Source organism: Chlorocebus sabaeus, chromosome 9 (assembly GCF_047675955.1).
Source record: "Chlorocebus sabaeus isolate Y175 chromosome 9, mChlSab1.0.hap1, whole genome shotgun sequence".
Lineage (NCBI taxonomy): Eukaryota > Metazoa > Chordata > Mammalia > Primates > Cercopithecidae > Chlorocebus > Chlorocebus sabaeus.
In genome coordinates, this window is record NC_132912.1 from 116,469,585 (window position 1) to 116,489,864 (window position 20,280).

The window sequence follows — 20,280 nt, forward strand, 5'->3', positions numbered from 1 at the left end:
TTAAACAGTCAGTTGATGTTTCAGTGTTTTCAATAACAAGAAAATAATTTCATACATTTACCTCAGTAGTTACCATTTCAGTGCTCTTTATTGCTTTGTTTAAATTCAGATTTTTATGTTATCATTTCCCTTCTTCCTGAAGGACTTCCCTTGATATTTTTTTACTGCAAGCCTCCTAATGATGAATTATTTCAGCTTTTATATATCTAAAAAGTCTTTAAATTGCCTTCATTTTTAAAAGATAGTTTTGCTGAATATGGAATTTTGAAAGAGAGTATTTTTTCAGTACTTTAAATATAGTTTGTTTGTTTGTTTGTTTGTTTGTTTGTTTGTTTTGAGATGGAGTCTCACTCTATCACCCAGGCTGGAGCACAGTGGCGCTATCTCAGCTCACTGCAACCTCTGCCTCCCAGGTTCAAGCCATTCTCCTGCCTCAGCCTCCCAGGTAGCTGGGACTACAGGCTTGCACCACTACGCCCGGCTAATTTTTGTATTTTTGTAGAGACACGGTTTTGCCATGTTGGCCAGGCTGGTCTCAAACTCCTGATCTCAGGAAATGACTGCCTCAGCCTCCCTAAGTACTGGGATTACAGTCGTGAGCTGCCACACACAACCCTTAAATATAGTGTTTTACTTCTTCTTGTTTGCATTTTTTTTTTTTGGATGAGAAATCAGTATCTCTATTTCTTGTCTTTGTTCTGTATATAATAGGTCTTTTCTTCCTCTGGCTGCTCTTAAGATTTTTTTTCTTTATTGCTGGTTTTGAACAATTCAGTTATAACATGCCTTGATGTACTTTTCTTTGTGTATCTTGTGCTGAGCTTCATTGAACTGCTTGGATCTCTGGGATTATAGTTTTAGGTTTATAAAATTGTTAGCATTATTGCTTCAGATATTTTTTATTTCTTCCTCTGTCACTTCAGGGACGCCTATTACTTGTATACTAGGCTACTTGAAATTGTCCACAGTGTACTGGTGCTCTTTTCGAGTTTTTACATTATGTTCTAACTCTTTGCTTATGTTGTTAGTTACAATTGCCATGCCTTTAAGTGCACTAATCTTTTCTTGTACAATACTTAATCTGCTCTTACTCCCATCCAGTGTTGTTGCTGTTTTTTTGAGACATTGTAGCTTTCATCTTTAAAATTTCACTTTGGGTCTTCTTTATATCTTTTATATCTCTCCCTAACTTCTTGAAAACACTGATAATAACTGCTTTAATTATTTTCTCTGCCAATTCTAACATCTGTGTCAGTTTTAGGCCTGTTTTTATTGATTGACTTGTCTCCTCATTATTGATCATGTTTTCCTTCCTCTTTGTATGCCTGGTAAATTTTGATTGACTGCCAAACATGGCAAATTTTACCTTGTTGGGTCCTGAATATCTTTGTATTCCTATGAATCTTGAGCTTTGTCCTGGGATGCAGTTAAATTTTTTGGAAACAACTTTCTTCTAAGTCTTTTATGATTTGTTAGGTGGGTTTGGAGCAGTGCTCAGTGTAGAGCTAGTAATTAGTATACAGCTAATTATTCCTCACACTGAGGCAAGACATTCCTGAGTACTCTATCCAATACCCTGTAAATTATAAGTTTTTCCAGTCTGGCTGGAGGTAACAGGCACTTTTTCTGAGCCTCCGATTTTTTTAATGGTTGTTTCTCTGGCCTCAGGTAGTTTCAGCACACACATGTGTTAATCAACACTCTTGAATACTTAGGGAGACAGTATATATTGCCCTTTGGCTTAGCAGACAAAAGCAAAACAACTCACTATTGAAAATGGGGTGCCAGAAGTGATTAAATAAAGAAGTTTCTACAATGTTCACTGCTTCTCTGTGAGTGATGAAATTATATGCAGTTTTAATATTTTCTGTATTTTCTAAAATGTCTACAATAAATACGTATTACATTCACTATTTAGAAAAACACAATTAATGTTGTTAAACACAATGTTGTTATTTTTGTTTTTTTTTCGTTTTGGGTTTGTTTTTGTTTTAGCTTGGATTTGCTTTCACATCTGGGCTATAGGTTTTGTTCGTCCTCAGTTTTGGAAAGGGCAGTCTTTACTAAAAAATTAGAGCTTCTTTATTAAGTGAAAACAGACTCAAGATTTGGTAATACAGCTGCTGGGGCTATGAGGATAGCATCCAGTAATTCTGGGGAGGTGGCTGTGTTTACCTTCCCTCCTTTCCCAACTTCTGCAGAGCTCTACCTGTCCCCCTTCCCCAAATAGTTTTTGCCACATCATTTTTAATAGCAGGTGCTTTTGATTTTGTTTGCTAAGCCAAAGGGCAACGCAAAATTATCATGCTCCTCCAATGGAACTAAGAGCCAAATCTTCGCTCACACGTAGAGAGCCAACAATGTACTCTAGAAGCAGAAAGCCAGACAGGTGTGAGCTGAATTAACATGCTTTCAAATGTTGTTTGAATGAAGGTCTCGGCTGTGGAGGAATAAGAATCACACATTTGGTCCTTTGTTTTCTTGGGTTTTTATAGTGTTCTTTTCCATAACTACTGAATAATCTGAAGGTCTTTCCAGAGATAAATAGTGTTTTCCAATTGAGGCAGTTCTTTTCAGAAATGTATGAGGAACGAACTGAGTTCTGTTCCCTTTCATTAGGCAAACAATTTACATTTTCTTATGAAAATGAAGTCTGCAAACAAGATTACTTTATTAAATCACCACCTTCTCAGCTGTTCTTCTCTGTGGTAAGTATTTGCTATGATTTAACAAGCCTCCCACCAGCCTCATGAACATTTTTAAAAATCCTTTCTTTTCCGCTGAGATTTAACTAAGACATAAAATCTTTTTATTTTTCAGACCTCTTGGAAAAAGCGGTTTTTCATCCTGTCAAGGACTGGGGAAAAGAGCTTTAGTCTTTCTTATTATAAAGACCTTCATCACCGAGGTTCCATTGAAATTGATCAGTGTGTATCCAAGCAAGAAAACTTTTATAACAACAAATACTATAAAGTCAAACAGTAACAAGTTGCAAGCAAATTGAAATTTACATAATTGACCAAAGGAACCAAAGGCTTCAAGCTTATTATAATATTTGTGACTGAATAGGAGCTAAAATAGTGAGCACTTTAAGTAAAAGATAGTTGAATATTTGTTTCATATTTTATGTCATACTTGATAAGTCTTTAATTAACAGGTATTCAGTTAGGGAGTTTGATTCACGTAATTTGTGGATGAGAGGGAGCGGATGAAATTTTCATTTTATAAAGTTAAGATAGAGTTTTAAAAAATATTTAGATCAGCTTTTTTTGGTCTTCTCTATAATAAATTGTGCATCCCAAAATTGAAAAAGATAATTTGTGGAATCAAGAATCCAATTAAAATAGAAATTTTTGAATCTTAGGCTAAACAAAATAATTTCAATTATTAATTAACCAGATCAAAAATCCAAACTTATCTTCTAAAATTATTGGACAATCTTCAAAACATGGATCCAGCACATCTAAAGTTTTATTCCATTTGATTCCCAATATAAAATATTAGTCAGTTTTCTATTTCTGTATTTACCTTGGTTTAATACTTTGTGTCAATATCTAACAGAAATTCCAGTGTAGAAGTTGGCATAAGTAACCAGGAAAAGATGCAATCTGTGCAGAAGATGTTTAAATGCCATCCTGATGAGGTCATGTCCATCAGAACCACTAACAGGGAATACTTCCTCATCGGCCATGACAGGTGAGAGAAGTAAGATAACGCATAATGTCTACTGCATGCAAAACAAAAACAAACCGAAAAACAAAACGTTTTATACCAATAAACAGATTCTGAACCCATGCTACAACCTCAGATGCCATCTTGGCAATCTTTGCTATTTGTTAAAATATCTTGAAAAGTTACTGAGCTAGTTTCCTAGGGCTGCTGTAACAAAGTACCTCATCCTGGGTAACTTTGAACAACAGAAATGTATTGTCTCGCTGTTCCAGGGGCTAGGAGTCTGAAATCAAGGTATTGGTAGAGCCATGCTCTCTCTGACGACTCCAGGGAAGGATCTATTCCAGGGGCCTCTCCTAACTCTTGGTAGTTCCCTTGGCTTGTGGCAACATAACTCCAGTCTTCACATGGTGTTCTCCCTGTGTGCATAGCTCTGTGTCCAAATTTCCCCTTTTTATAAGAACATCAGTAATGTTGGATTAGGAACCCACTCTATTCCAGTATGACCTCATCTTGACCAATTACATCTGCAACGACCCTCTTTCCAAATAAGGCCACATTCTGAGGTATTGGGATATGGAACTGAAACACACAAATTGGGTGGGGAGCATGCATTTCAACCAATAACAGTCACCATCACCCCAGAAGCATTCCATGTAAAAGAACCCAATACAAAAACATCTACCAAGCTACATATATTAGGGAGGAACTAGGCTTGCCCCCAAAGGAGTCTGAAGTTTTTAAGAGGGGCTTCCGCTCCTAGCTAAGGTGCCTAGTGGACTCTTCATGGATGATTATCTGCCTGAGGGAGAGGCAAAGCTGGTGTGGGGGAGACTGTGCAGAGGAGGTGGACAGTGCCAAAGCCAACATATGAAAAACCCTGATCTGTTTCAGATTGACCAAAGCTTTCTTCTAAGTTGTCCTGTGAGTCCATAGAAAAGATGTGATTATACAAATTCATTCAAGCACATTCTTCATCAACATGTGCACTTTCTAAGGGAAGGCCCGCCTGCATAGTTACACAAAAATGGCACTGACAGGTTAGGGGGCTGGCTTGAGAACATAAAGGAAATCAGTGTCAAAGCCGAAAGCCCCAAACCCTGTGATTACTACTATTATTTTCTACTTTTCTTCCCTTTCTCTGAGCTTTCTTTGCAGAGGTGGCTGAGTATTAATTCTAGTGTGCAAATGTGGAGGTGGCGAGGGCATTTAAACTACTTAGGAAAAATTCTTACTTCGCTGGTACCTGCTCTCACCGCCGTTCTAACCTTCATAAAAGAATCCTCTGGTTCAAAAGAAGTACAAGCACTATTGTTGCCACATGCCAGCTGAAAGTTTATTCCTATCAACAGGGAGAAGATTAAAGACTGGGTCTCCTTCATGTCATCATTTCTCCAGGATATAAAAGCAACACATCAGAACACAGAGGTGACTCCATATCACTAACAAAATAACAGGGCACCTAAATACAATCCTCTTTCAATAGAAAACAATGGTAGCTTTCCTTTGCCTCCTTAGCAACTGGCGTTAATACAAGGAATAAATAAGTGAGAAAATGTACATCCTTATTACTTTTTATGATTAACAATAGAAAAAAATTCTTCTGTGTTTTGTGAGAGAGCTAAAATACAGACACTTCAGACTTTTATTATTGTGGTAGAGGGAGGAAAAGTTAACTCTGGCATTTTTAAGTAGTAGCTAGAACATAGTATTTTCCATCATTGTTATTCAAGGTGCATGACAAGCTCCCTTTTGAATGATTAAGTCTAGGGCAGGTTCTATAAAAATGTTTTTCATGTATCTTGCATTTTTAATATAACGTATCTTTCATGTACATGCTTAGTAGTTTTACATTTTAAATTTATTTCAAAAGGGCCTCTGCTAATGTTCCCAAGTCCTTTCTCAGGGCAGACTTTTATAGATGGAACTTTGGCCCCTAGGTATCTTTTTTGACATGTTTTCTAGGTTGTTCCATGCTTACAGCAAAAGCCAAAGAGAAGGAGAAATCAAGGCATGTCTTCAAGTAGACTGAAATGATTAGAGCAAAGGGAACTGGGGCAGAGGGCATCAGAAAGAGACACAGTTGAGAAGACAGGTGGAGGGAAACGCTGGCCATCTCTGAGGGTCAGGCTAAATGTTCTCAAGGGTTTAGAAACAGGAGAGAGACAAGTTCGGCTCTTTTCTTGGTGAGATAATGCTGGCAGGCCAGTAGCATGAATGTTAGATCACTGTGGGGAAAGACAGGAGGCAAGGAGCACAGTAGAGAGGCTGCTGTTTCATTCCAGACGGAGATTAAACGTGCCCTGACTGATTCCTTTTTTGTGAGCAGGAGGAACTCTCATTGGGTAATAAAAGAACTCTCTTCTACCCCAGCCCTCTCCTTGGCCCTCCCAGCACATCGGAGGCTGTTGGTTCCAGCTCACCAAGAAATGGTCTCCAGGACATGGTAATGGGGCTCACTTCTTTCTCAGGACACCACACCTGGGAGTCAGCTAACGCTTAAAAATCTTACCAATTAGCAATGAATTTAACCATGCCCACCTTCCTCAAAGCCCGATGCACTATAAGAATGATTCTTAGCCCTGATGTTTACCCCATACCACAGATGAGCCTCACTCAGGGCTTGCCCTGAATACGTCTCAGTGTATTCATTGATTTTGGATGCTCTTGATATGCTTTGGTTATGCTAGTGTAAGACCCTTTGCTAAACCAAAACCTGGCTGGCGACTTCTTCCTTTCTTTCACACAGAGGGCACAGATCCCTCTGCCAAAAGATTTCCCAGACACCACCTGTTTTCTGCCCATTCTGTCTGTATTCCTCAGGAAAAGGCCAAGTTTCTTGTTAATTTCCTCCCTTTACCTTGATCAATCTTGCTTCTCATTCATTATAGCTGTCTATCACTTCATCCTCATTTCTAATGAAATCCATTTGAAGACATAAAATACAATGTAACCTGCCTCTTGAAAGCGACTTGTAATTGGACCTTCAGCTTTCTTGGATTTGCAATGTTCCCAACTTGGGATATTAGTCATAAATATGCTGAGTGGTTTTGTCCTCTGGCACAGATACTATTTTGTCTCTTAAAGACTTATCCATTGACTTTGCCCTGTCCATGTATACCAAGTACATCTAATGAGTCCTAGCCCCTTATTTTATCTAGTTGGTAGCTCTCCAACTATTTTGAAAGCTTTTTGTAGCATATCAAATTCACCATGCCAAACACCTCACCTCAGTTCTTCATTTAGTGAGTAGAAACGGTGGTATGCAGCAGTTAGGAAGCTTCACCCTTTTCTGTAAGCACCTCTTGCTTTTCACTCATGATATCTCCTTTCCCCTAGAGATAACATTATTTGTCATCTTGCCTTTTCACACTATAGATCCAGTGATTTTTAAACCAGCTCGAGTTAATAGTACTATTTGCCTTGCTGGGTGGTGGTGGTGGTGTTGGTTAAATTAAGTGGATTTCCTTTACCCCCAACTCAGCATAATCTGGCTCCATGAGCTTGGAGCCTAAAACATGGACAGAACTTAAACATACCTATATTTAAAAACTTGACCTTTTGGCCGGGCGCGGTGGCTCAAGCCTGTAATCCCAGCACTTTGGGAGGCCGAGACGGGCGGATCACGAGGTCAGGAGATCGAGACCATCCTGGCGAATACAGTGAAACCCTGTCTCTACTAAAAAAATACAAAAAACTAGCCGGGCGAGGTGGCGGGCGCCTGTAGTCCCAGCTGCTCAGGAGGCTGAGGCAGGAGAACCCGGGAGGCGGAGCTTGCAGTGAGCTGAGATCCAGCCACAGCACTCCAGCCTGGGCGACAGAGCGAGACTCCATCTCAACAAAAAAAAAAAAAAAAAAAAAAAAAAAAAAAAAAAAAACTTGACTTTTTTCCTAGAGAACATTCAGGGTCTTTTCCAAACCTCCTGCTCTGAGGCATTGTTCTTGGAATTTTTCTGCCACACGAAGAAGCTACTTTAGTAGAATATTTTGTATCTATGGGGAAGGGGAGGCAATAGTGGTTGAATCTAGATAGAAACCTATAATTCATACTATCACATGATCAACACAACCAAATTCCATTGCTATGGAAACAATAGAAGTGTGTGAACAGAACACAAAAGAAAAATATGGAGCAGGAACAGGAAAGGTGCAGCACCTTGATTCTGGGTTAATTACATTCTCAGATGGTATTGGATGATAACAGGAAAAAGATGAGGGTGGCAACTCCAGAGCTTAGTGACTTAGAATAGCACCCACAGGGCCGGTCATGGTGGCTCATGCCTGTAATCTCAGCACTTTGGGAGGCTGAGACAGGTGGATCACAAGGTCAGGAGTTTGACACCAGCCTGGCCAATATGGTGAAACCCCATCTCTACTAAAAAATATACAAAAATTAGCCATGCATGGTGGTGCGTGCCTATATTCCCAGCTACTCAGGTGGCTGAGGCAGGAGAATCACTTGAACCAGGAGGTGGAGGTTGCAGTGGGCCGAGATTGCGCCACTGCATTCCAGCCTGGGTGACAGAGTAAGACTCTGTCTCAAAAAAAAAAAAAAAAAAAAAGAATATCACCCACAGGAGAAAACCACTTGTTCTGAGTGACTGTTCCAAATGGTAGAGAAAAAAAAGCCTGAGTGCTATGCTTATATTTTTTCATCCTCAGTGGTGACCCAGACTCAAGAGGCAAGTTGAAGTTGTGTGAGCTTCCAGATGTAACTTTGGAAGACCCTCTGGTCTTTTTTAACCCAACTAATTTATTATGGGTTTTCCAGAATGCATGTGATTTAATTCTATCTCTTGCAAAGAAAAAGCAAAGCATTTTTATCTCTTTTCTTCAGCATTTAATAGAAAAAAGTTCTCCAGGATTTAGGCAAGCTCATCTACAAGATTTATCAGAAACCACTCAAGATGTGAAGGAAGAGAATTATTATCTTACTCCTCGAAGTGTTCTTTTAGAGGTAACCCTTTCTTGTCCATTCATCATTTGTTTCTTTCACAAATATTTACTGAAACCCTTTTCAGTGCATACTGAAAAGCCATGCACTTTTTGTGCAATACTAGGCTAGGGTCAGTGGGAACACAGAGGTAAATCAAATACAGATGACGTGCTCATGGTGCTAACACTTGACTAGGAGCCAGCTGTAATACAAGACAGAAGGGTTCTATGCTGAAGAGAGATGCTTATAAAATTCTAGGGGTGCATGAGCAATGGGAGGAGGAGATGACTTTCAAACAAAAAATCAGGAAGATTTCAGGGATGAGATGACATTTGACCATACATGATGAGTAAAATTTGGATGTGGGGGATTGCCTTGAGGAGTCTTTCTGCATTCTTAGCAGAAAGAATAATGTGAGCCAAGGTGCTTGGGTGATCAGTTGTGTTCTGTGTATCGATCAGTCTATTGATCAGTTGGAGGCCCTTACTGAATGCCTTCTGAGCAGTAGTCACTGTACTGTACCGGGCACGGTGGCTAAAGTAATGAGCCTGACATCACCCTGCTTTCAGAGTGCATAGTCTTGTCAGTTACCACAGGATCATGCTGCACAAAAGACGTGGTCAGTATGCTCCGGAAGCAATAGAAAAAGAACAGATTTTCTGTCTCTACTAGAGTCAAGGAAAGCTTCCGGGATGAAGTGCCATTTGATACATGCATGGGGAATAGTTCAGTGAGGCTGCATCCTAGAGTGTGTGAAAGGCATAGTGGGAGATAAACAGAAGAAAAGAGCCATCCCATGAAGGGTTTTGAATGCCAAGTTGACTTCATTCTGTAGACAGCATAGGGGAAGCAATGGCTTCTGAGTTGGGAAGTATCAAAACCTGAATTATCCTCCATTAGTATTAACCCAGCAGCTGTATCCGCTGTGGACTATAGAGAGAAGAGAATGGAAGTGAGAGATAGGAAGACAGAATGGAGGCTGGCAATGCTGCATCATTTCCCAAACTGAGGGTTTTCCGTAAGAGGGTGACATATGTTTATATAAAAGAAACATTCTGGGGTCAAATAAATTCTGGAAACACCCAGTTAAAATAAGTTAAACAAACTTCTTAGCAGAATTCTCAGAGCATTTAGTATGCAGTGGTGCACTGTAAATAGTCAAGTCAAATACAACACATGGTGTTTCCCAAGCTCCTTTGAGCACATAGTTCTTCTTTCACCAAAAGATTTTCATGTTTGTGTTTCCTGGGATGCAGTCTTTTATGATAGTCCAGCCAACCAATCAGATGTGTATTGAGCATCAGTTAGAGGCCTGGCCTTTGCTAGGTATTTTATGATAGGCAAAGTCTAGTAAAGCAGACAAAACTAAGCTAAAAAGACAAAAAATAAATAAATAAGTACAAAACTATGCAATGGAAATTGAGAGAAAGGAGAGCTCTGCAGTAACTGAGGTGATCAGAGGGGCCTGTGGGACTTCAGGCAGGCCTGAACATGATTTCAGTAGGCAGGAAGCAAAGATGGCACTCTAGGTGAAGAAGACTGCATGAATATGGCGACAGAGGAGCACCATTTGCATGGGGCCAATGGGAAGACTGGCTTGACTGGAAGGAAGGTTTCCATCATGGGTTAACAGTGAACTTAGGTAGGCCTTAGGGTTTCTGAGCAATCATCGCCACAAGTGACTCTCCTTGTTCTAAGGGGGCTATTGAAAGCTTCCTAAGGGCAGTGTTTTCCTAGACCATTGTAGCGTCCCTGAAGCCACTTGGGCTGCCTGTGAGCACAGTAGCCTGAGACCAGCTTCACATTGTGTCAAAGTCTTTGACCCAGCCAAGTGCCATGATTCTATAATAGAACTGATTGGGGAAACGCTTTCATGTCATTAAGTGCCTAATGGTGAAACAGAAAGATAAATAGCAATTTAGTTTCAATAGAAATAACACTTGTGTCAGCCACATGAAGGATCCAGGAGAAGAAAATTGACTTAGAGTCCTCCAGAAGCTTTGCTGGTTCAGTCTCACGGAGGTAAGGTCGGTTGATATTTCCCAAATGAGAACCACGTTCATCCACTGGAAACTGTACCTCTATGTCAGAGCCCAGAGCTGTTAACACTAGAAATAAGAAGGTACCTGACTTATCGGTAAACTGGGATTCTTACATCTATTCCTTTTATCTACAGTTGGATAATGTCATTGCTTCCAGTGATTCTGGTGAATCCATTGAAACTGATGGTCCAGACCAGGTCTCTGGAAGAATCGAGTGTCATTATGAGCCAATGGAATCCTAGTAAGTCAAAGTGCCGTTCAAAAATTTGATTTTTGCTCATCTGCTGTTATGGAACAATGACTGTCAGTTCATTTCAATAGTTGATAAACTGATGCCAAACATTACCACAGACCAGGTTCCACATATTATTCCATCATCTCAACACACAAAAATGAGGGAGTCATGTCTCCACCCACAGAAAACCACCGATGACATCCTCAGGACCTTTTCCGTCTCCTGAGGAAGTTATCTTCTACTTTGCATTTATGTCTCTCACACTCTCGCTTCTGTCCTCCAAACACTGTAAAGGGTAATTTTGATTCCATATCCATTTTTAGAAGGAAAGTTTGTTGGATTTGATTCTATCTGTGGCTGTGATTCTGATAGTTAGACATACTTCAAGACCTTGCTAGTCTTCACATGGCTGTTAGCTACTGAAATCTGACACACACAGGGGAACACTGTAAAAACACATGCTAAAATAGGGCTTCTTTTAACTTCTTATACTCTAGTTTTTTCAAAGAGACATCCCATGAGTCTGTGGATAGCAGCAAAGAGGAACCCCAGACCCTTCCAGAGACCGAGGATGGGGGCCTCCACCTGCAAGAACAAGGCTCAGGAATTGATTGGTGTCTTTCCCCTGCCGATGTGGAAGCACAGACCACAAATGACCAAAAGGGGTCGGCCTCACTAACTGTTGTGCAATTGTCTATATTAATCAAGTAAAGCTCTAATTTCTAAAACTTTATGGGCCCTAAGAGCAAGGAAGTCTCCTTCCCACTTTTTTTTTTTTTTAACTTAGAATTAAATTTTAAAGCCATTCCTAAAAATCTCCAAGTCAGCCAAAATCTTGACCATCTTCTCCCTGTCATTGACGTTGTGGCCAAGGAGAGGGGATGATAGAGCGGAAGCAAAGCAGTCCCTGGGGCTGGGGGTGGCATTTTCAGCTATTTTTAAAAATCCCCCCTTGGCTAGTCTTTCAGTTCCCAAGACTTCGGATCCACACCGATCTGAATAGCATGTCAGTCAGTTTTCCCATGAGTGTAATTATGGGCATGCAAGTTGCATGAGGCTTAGTTATAGACCAGGAGGGCGTTATTTAGGCCTTAAGTGATACCAAGAGCATTTGGTACGACTGATGTAATTTTAACTCTTTTCCGTGCCTTCTTCTACGGAATCATTTCCAGCAAAGAAATATGCAGACTGGCCTGATGTGGACAGTTATATAACCAACTTAGCCCATTTTCCCTCTGTTCCCATAGTCTACCATCCACTACCACATCCCAAGAGGAGTTTTCAGTAACTTAAATTTATATTATTCTCTAAATGTTTTGGACCTTTACCTGTGCAATATCATCTCAGAAATAGAGGCCAAAAGTCTACTCAGAAAGTACAGTTGAGAGCCAGGGCCAGTTGTCTGATGTGACTTTTACAAATGTCTTGTTCATAGTAATATCCCTGATGAAAGCCAAGTGGAGAAACTGAACATTTTCCTTTCTCCTCCTGATGTCATCAACTATCTTGCTCTCACAGAAGCCGCAGGACGGATATGGTAGGTTGGAGATTTGACTGTTGTGGATTATAAATGGGGCTGGAAGCTTTGATGAGAACAATTATATCTTGAAACAGGGTATTTGGCAGCACTGACTAGGGTTGGGGGGTCGGGGAGCTTGGACTGTTGTCTTGCTGTTGTTACAAAAGTCTTTGAGGCAGAAATCAGGGTCTTGTTGTGCAGGAAAGTCAGCTGGGAGGTGAGAGTGGGGAATAACAGGACCCAAATTTCAGGAAGCAGCCATTTCTGACTCCTTGAAGGGAAGAAGAATGGGCAGGGATACAGATGACCCAAGGACATCATTTCCAATCACTGTGCAATGAGTATTTGATGAATGAGTGAAATTAGTGAAGTCAACAGGAATCAGAGGCCTAAAAGAAGAAAACATATCAGCTTCTAAGACTTCCAGACACAAGGTTAAAAAAAAAAACAAAACAAAAAACTGCTAGTCACGGACACAGACACAAAAGACTGTGTGGCAGAGAATTTTCTTAAAGCAATCACTGTCTATTTGATATGGCATTTTTTAAAAGACTTTGCAATTTATTTTGATGGAACATTACATCTTCGTAAGGGAAGAAAACTCTTTAATGTAAACACTACACAATAGTTGTCTTATAAGTTCTAAGAAGGGAGGAACCACACCTTCCATTTTTTTTAAATAGTCCACAATCTAAGGCTCAATACACACTTGACCGAAACTGTGGAGTCCTCCATAACTGAGCTGCTTCATTCCTTAATTCATTTATTTGTTCATTAGATATTCATTGTGTAATCATTACATCCTCACTTCCAACAAACACTGAGCCCTCTTTCTTTGCTTGGAACCATGGGGTTTTAAACATTAAAAAACAAAACAAACAAAAAGGTGACATCATACTTCTGGGGTCATGTACCCTGGTAAAAAAAAAAAAAAAAAAAGACAGCCACACAAACAAGTAAATGTAAAATGCATTTTATTTAAAAATGTACCAAATCAGGTACTCACACAATGTAATACAAGTCCAGGGGTAGGGGAAATGAATTATAGCAGAGGAATGGGATGTAGGATTTTATGGGCCTTTGTAAGGGCGGTATAATTTGAGCTGGGCTTTGGAGAAAGGGTTAGGCTCCTATAGTAGTGACAGAGGAAACAATATTCTAAACAGATGGAGATAGTCTACTTCAGAGGTGGTGCCACATGACCTAGAATCAGGAGACCCTGTAGATTCCACGCATGCCCTGCCCTCCTGGCCAGCTGAGCCTCACACTGGTGTTGGATGTTGTATTCCCACTGCAGTGTGTCTCAGTGGGAAGGCCCCCCACGTCTGGGATGCATATTTTGCCACGGAGATCATCTTTTGGCGGTGAATGGCCTGAAGCCCCAGAGCCTGGATGAGGTCTCCTTATTTCTCACCCGGTCCATCCAGAAGGAGGTGAGTTGTACTGACCAGCCCTGAACAGGGCAAATCAGTACCAGAAGGAAAAAGGTCTTAGATGGAGTCTGAGAGGTACCTTGAGTATAAATAAGGCTCCTCATTCTTCCACCACCAAGTGCAAATAACAGAATGTTCTTTTAGGACTCTTTCAGGATTCTTTCATATCAAGTAGCATTTGGAGAAGGCACTGGGCTAAGAGACACAGCACCTGGGTTCAGGACCTCAGATCGGAGTGATGTAGCAAAAAGAGCTGGCATGCAATCAGACTGGTGCAGGGATTCCAAACCAGCTCCTTCAGCCAATTTGTGCCTCAGTTTTCTTTTCTGTAAAATTATGGCTAATGATGGTGCTGGTTGTTGGATAATTAAATGAGGTAATATGTGTAACGTGCTTACAAAGGTGACTGGCACATATTAGGTAATCAGTAAAGTTACTAGTTACTTTTACTTCTACTACAACTGACCACGGAATGTTACTCAAGCCCGTTTTTTAAAGCCTCAGTTTCCTCATCTCAGAAATCGTCACAGCCCTAACTTCCTCATAGAGTATTGCAAGAATTAAACATAATATGTGGTGATGGGCATGGTGGCTCACACCTGTAATCCCAGCACTTCAGAAGGCCAAGGCAGGAGGATCAATTGAGCCCAGGAGTTCAAGGTTACAGTGTGCTATGATTGCACCACTGCACTCCAACCTGGAAGACAAAGCGAGACCCTGTCTCAAAAGAAAAACAACAATAAACCAACCCTAATATATGGGTATGTTGTTTTTTCATGGACTAACTATTGTCCTGCATGTCACTGCAGTCTTCATGTGTTAATTCCTTCCCTGGTCTACTTTTCTAACTAGCCCTGTGACCTTAGGAAATTCACTGCCTTCTCTGGACTTCAGCTTATTCTCACTAAAGTGAGAGGTTGGTTTTCAGACTGTGCTTCTTATATCCCTGGGATGGAGGTGAAAGGAAAGGAGAGGAAGGAGAGAGTATGTTGGGTCTTCAACCAGAGAAGCTCATGTTTATCTTTTATCTTTTATGAAAAAAGATTAGTCCAAGATGTTGGACTTTCCTGTTAGCTTTCCTTAAGAAACAGTTCTTTGGCTTCAAATTTCTGAAAACCATTGTATTAGATGATTTCCAAATTTCTTCCAGCTCTGGGAATTTTGTGATTGTGTAGCATATCTATATTAAGAACATGTCTTATCTCTTCTGCACTACGTAATAGTCCTGTTGGTCATACAAATTGTGCTATCCCTATTACTCATTACCCTAAATGAGTAATCCCAGGAGGATAAGTGAGTGAGTTGTCTAAGATACATAACTAGTTAGTGGCAGAGCAAGTACACATTCATTCACTCTCTATTTATTGAGCATTTACTGGGTGCTAGATACTGTGCTAAATTCAAGAGCTACAAAAATGGCCTCAGGCTGAGCTTAAGAAGCTCACAGATTAGTGGATGAAGCAGGCATGTTATGTGCTACTTGCAATACAGTGTGCGCCCTGAGATATGAACACAGGGCCACAGGATCACAGAGGTAGAATGGAGTAAATCTATATGAAGGAAGCTAGCATGGTGTCTCAAAGAAAGTGCTGTTTGGCTTGGGTTTTGAAGACTGGATAGGAGAGTGCATGGCAGAAAAGAAGTAGATTTCAGGGCCCCAGTCCAACAATCTGGTACCTATAGCACATTTTCTCTGCCAAAGATCCACACTGGGCTGGGCAAGGTGGCTCACACCTGTAACCCCAGCACTTTGGGAGGCTGAGGTGGGCGGATCATGAGGTCAGGAATTTAAGACCAGCCTGGTCAATATAGTGAAACTCCCTGTCTGTACAAAAAAAAAAAAAAAAATCAGCCAGGCATGGTGGTGGGTGCCTGTTATCCCAGCTACTTGGGAGGCTGAAGTAGGAGAATCGCTTGAACCCAGGAGGCAGAGGTTGTAGCGAGCCGAGATTGCACCACTGCACTCCAGCCCGGACAGTGCGAGACTGTTTCAAAAAAAGAAAAAAAAGGATCCACATACACTGGGGCCAATATAAGCTTCTGAACTCTTCTGAAAGTTACCAAACACTACTCTGACCCAAAGATCCAGGCATTAATTCAGAAGCCAGGAAAAGGGTCTTTGCCTGTGAGCAGATCCAGGAACGGTACCTGGGTGTTGCTGACTACAGTTTATCCTGACTGCCTTTCCAGACTGTGTAGTCATTGCATAGGAAAGGGGCGACTGCATTTCTCTTGTGCTTGTTCTGCCTTCCCTTTCTAATTGATAACAGCTCCTCCATGCTACTGAGAAATATGCAGTATCCATCTTCATGATTATCTGGAAGATCAGAAAATTCCTTTACTTTCCCACCGCCACCATTCCTGACTTCTTTCTTGGTATTGACGGGTATCCATTGCTCTTTTAACATTCGAACACATGGTCCCTGGAAGGAAAACGAATATTGGAAAAGGGAGACGTGGAAGCAAAGGAAGAACAACCATTGGCCCTTGATGTTTTAAAGTGCTTGAGTCAATACCATTTACTCTCCTTCCTCTTATGCTACGGATGAGGGAATTGGAGGTTGGGGTGGGAATGGGGCAGGGATTGAGAGGGGAGAGAACTGAGATTTTCAAAGGAAGGGGAGAAGGTGTGTGCAGGGGAAGGACATGATAGGTTGCAGGAGAAACTGATCAAGTTTCAATTTCTTCCCAATCTTGTCTGGGTGGGTCCTGTCTGGTGGTTTCATTTTGATTCACTTGTTTCAAGAGGCCTTTTAATTATTGGTGCAATTGGACCCCTGAGAGCACCATCAATGCTACCTGGATCCTTCCTTAAAAGCTCAGCCCCACGGATGCCAGAAAATAAAAATCCACCTTCCACCCAAGTAGCCAAGTAAGTCATCCCTGTCTTCTTCTGATCCAGATGTTACAGTTCGCTGCAGGACTTTCTTCAAAACCAGCTCCCAAGGGTATTAATGAGGACAGATTGGGAAGCAACAATCTGAAAGATAATCTTCAGTCATTGAACTTTCTTCTTTCCTGTGTTTTAGAAGTTAAAGCTTACCATCGGCAGGATCCCAAATTCAGAGACATTTCATGCTGCGTGCTGTACGTGTCCCTCAAAACGCCAAAGTGCTGCACCTTCTCAGCTGGGTAAGCCTCGACTGGACAGGGCTCCCAAGAGGAGTCCGGCCATTAAAAAGAGCCAGCAGAAAGGAGTTGGGGAGTAACGCACCCCAGACCCATGGCAGTAGAACCAGGATGGAGCCGGGACTGTCCAGCTCTGCCACCCGCTGCTGCTATGTGATAGGAGACAGTCGGCACGCCCCTCTGAATTTCTGCATCTGCATCTTAACAATGGGGATGACTATTCCCTGTCTGGTTATTGCGTCAGAGAGGTTAAGAGGGTCACATGACATGATTGGAGGACCTGGGGGAAATGGAAGTCCTTATTATCTCAGCTATTGTCCCATGCACCACAGACACAGATTGGGTCAGTCCCTCACGTAATACATGCCATGTTCTGTGAGGATGTGGTCCACACAATTCCTTCTTTGTTAAAGGACACACAGTTGCAAATTCTTACTGCAAGAAGGCAAGATTGGCAAGGGAGATGTGATACGCGATCAGGTTCCCAAACACCTCCTTCCCAAACACCTCCTTCTCAACACCTTCTCAAACACCCCCTTCCCAACACCTCCCCAAACACCCCCTTCCCAACACCTTCCCAAACACCTCCTTCCCAAACACCTCCTTCTCAACACCTTCTCAAACACCCCCTTCCCAACACCTCCCCAAACACCCCCTTCCCAACACCTTCCCAAACACCTCCTTCCCAAACACCTCCTTCTCAACACCTTCTCAAACACCCCCTTCCCAACACCTCCCCAAACACCCCCTTCCCAACACCTTCCCAAACACCTCCTTCCCAAACACCTCCTTCTCAACACCTTCTCAAACACCCCCTTCCCAACACCTCCCCAAACACCCCCTTCCCAACACCTTCCCAAACACCTCCTTCCCAATACTTCCTTCCCAGACACCTCTTTCCCAAACAAACACCTCCTTCCCAAACAAATACCTCCTTCCCAAACACCGCCTTTCCAAACAAACACCTCCTTCCCAAACACCTCCTTCCCAAACAAACACCTCCTTCCCAAACAAACACCTCCTTTCCAAACACCTCCTTCCCAAACAAACACCTCCTTTCCAAACACCTCCTTCCCAAACAAACACCTCCTTCCCAAACACCTCCTTCCCAAACAAAAACCTCCTTCCCAAACAAACACCTCCTTCCCAAACACCTCCTTCCCAAACACCTCCTTCCCAAACAAACACCTCCTTCCCAAACAAACACCTCCTTCCCAAACAAACACCTCCTTCCCAAACACCTCCTTCCCAAACAAACACCTCCTTCCCAAACAAACACCTCCTTCCCAATACCTCCTTCCCAAACACCTCCTTCCCAAACACCTCCTTCCCAATACCTCCTTCCCAAACACCTCCTTCCCAAACACCTCCTTCCCAAACACCTCCTTCCCAAACAAACACCTCCTTCCCAAACACCTCCTTCCCAAACAAACACCTCCTTCCCAAACAAACACCTCCTTCCCAAACACCTCCTTCCCAATACCTCCTTCCCAAACACCTCCTTCCCAAACAAACACCTAATTCCCAAACACCGGCCTCTCCTCAACCCCACAAGCCAGAGTGCTGAGACAGAGTGGCCTTTTGGATTCAATAAGTATCTTGTTCTCTTAAAGACCCAGCAACTATTTAGAAGTTGCAGCAGTTTTAGGTCACATGCAGTTAAGATCAGCTTGCTCTACAAGCAATAACATCTCTACTTAGCACTTCAAGGTTGAAAGTTCTTCACTAATGGATCCATTGACTAATTGATCCTGGAAGGTCAAAGGAATAAAATTCTTTTTTATAAATAGGAAAACAAAGGCAGAGAGCTAAAGCACAAATCAAAATGGGGATTGTTAGAACAAAAACAGGCTTCAGAGAGAGGATTTTAGCATGCTGTTGTTTCAGATGGTAGAAATCAAGGCCCAGAGCGATGAAAGGCATACGCTCTTTGTTTCTCCAAGTTTCATAACCGTTCAGTTGCAGAACCAAGAATCTAAAACCAGCTCTGGGAAACAAATGTCCTGTTGCCAGCCTCATATTTGGACTTGGATTTGAAAATACCTTCAGCACTTAGAAGAGACATTCAAATACATTTCATTTCCTCTTATCCAGATTGTTCAGAAAGTATTAAAAATTTTTCATTTACATGCTGATATGGTTTGGATCTGTATCCCTAACAAATCCCATGTTGAGTTGTAGTTCCCAGTGTTGGAGGTGGAAGCTGGTGGGAGGCAGCTAGATCATGGTATCATGGGAGTGGATTTCTCATGAATGATTTAGCATCATCCCCTTGGTGCTATTCTCATGATAGTAAGTTCTCGTGAGATCCGGTTGTTTAAAAGTGTGCAGCACCTCCCTGCTCACTCTTTTCCTCCTGCTCCTGCCGTCTAAGATGCCTGCTCCATCTGCCACAAGTGAAAGCTTCCTGAGGCCTCCCCAGAAGCAGATGCTGCCATGTTTCCTGTACAACCTGCAGAACTGTGGGCCAATTAAACCTCTTTTCTTATAAATTACCCGATCTTGGGGATTTCTTTATTTAATGTAAGAATGAACTAATATGCATGCCCTTTTGGATCTACTGTTTCTATAAACTTATTCTACAGAAATACACATATACACAAAGATACATGTAAAAAAAAAATAGTTTACTACAGCATTGTTTGTAATAATAAAAATCAGGCTGGGCGCAGTAGCTCACCTATAATCCCAACACTTCAGGAGGCCAGGACAGGTGGATCACCTGAGGCCGAGAGCTTGAGAACAACCTGACCAACATGCAGAAATCCCATCTCTACTAAAAATACAAAACTAGCTGGGCATTGTGGTGCATGCCTGCAATCCCAGCTACTTGAGAGGCTGAGGCAGGAGAATCACTTGAACCGGGAGGTGGAGGTTGCGGTGAGCCGAGATCACGCCATTGCACTCCAGCCTGGGCAACAAGAGCCAAACTCCGTCTCCAAAAAAAAAAAAAAAATCATTTGGGTATTGCTTAATTCTGATTTCATATCATTGAACACTGCAGATGTTAAAATGTTCAACATGCACAGTTCTGTAAAATTGTTCTTGATATATTAAGAATGAAAGAATCAAGTTGTATAATAAGGATAACATCATCCCACTTTTGTACAAATAGATGTTTGGTGTTTGTGTGTATGCATATGTATATGTGTATATCAAATTTCTTCAACCCTCGCTAGGTTGAGAGGTCCGTACCTCCCAGGGCTATTGTGAGGTTTCCTTGTAAGTACATTCCCTGATCAGGAGTAAACACTCCACAGGTGTTCCTTGTGCCACTGTTGCTCTACATGCTTTCTTTTTTTAAAATTAAAACT

At 41.7% G+C, this 20,280-nt stretch overlaps 1 protein-coding gene across 3 annotated transcripts; it reads left to right on the plus strand.

Moving 5' to 3' along the window:
* Window positions 1-1,039: 1,039 nt before the first annotated feature.
* Window positions 1,040-17,196, plus strand: PLEKHS1 (pleckstrin homology domain containing S1). Of its 3 annotated transcripts, XM_007964120.3 has the most exons (12): window positions 1,040-1,610; window positions 2,620-2,708; window positions 2,821-2,927; window positions 3,562-3,696; window positions 5,025-5,100; window positions 6,002-6,118; window positions 8,510-8,629; window positions 10,785-10,891; window positions 11,383-11,550; window positions 12,321-12,422; window positions 13,702-13,837; window positions 13,982-14,363. In XM_007964120.3, exons 4-12 carry the CDS (start codon window positions 3,602-3,604, stop codon window positions 14,210-14,212), a joined length of 1,152 nt encoding a protein of 383 aa, XP_007962311.3. In that variant the 5' UTR covers window positions 1,040-1,610; window positions 2,620-2,708; window positions 2,821-2,927; window positions 3,562-3,601; the 3' UTR covers window positions 14,213-14,363. The 3 variants fall into 3 exon arrangements, with proteins under 3 accessions (XP_007962311.3, XP_037865498.2, XP_072875660.1); XM_038009570.2 differs by lacking the exons at window positions 1,040-1,610; window positions 13,702-13,837; window positions 13,982-14,363 and having other exon boundaries at window positions 2,504-2,708; window positions 11,383-11,592; window positions 12,321-12,814; XM_073019559.1 differs by lacking the exons at window positions 1,040-1,610; window positions 2,620-2,708; window positions 2,821-2,927; window positions 13,982-14,363 and adding an exon at window positions 16,867-17,196 and having other exon boundaries at window positions 11,383-11,592.
* The last annotated feature ends 3,084 nt before the right edge of the window (window positions 17,197-20,280 follow it).

Bases quoted from the DNA above. Each gene is read 5' to 3' on its own strand.
- PLEKHS1 (XM_007964120.3), top strand. From the start codon at position 3,602: ATGCAATCTGTGCAGAAGATGTTTAAATGCCATCCTGATGAGGTCATG. The intron at 3,697-5,024 runs GTGAGAGAAGTA...TCCTATCAACAG, and splicing joins TTCCTCATCGGCCATGACAG to GGAGAAGATTAAAGACTGGG. The intron at 5,101-6,001 runs GTGACTCCATAT...TTTTGTGAGCAG, and splicing joins CAACACATCAGAACACAGAG to GAGGAACTCTCATTGGGTAA.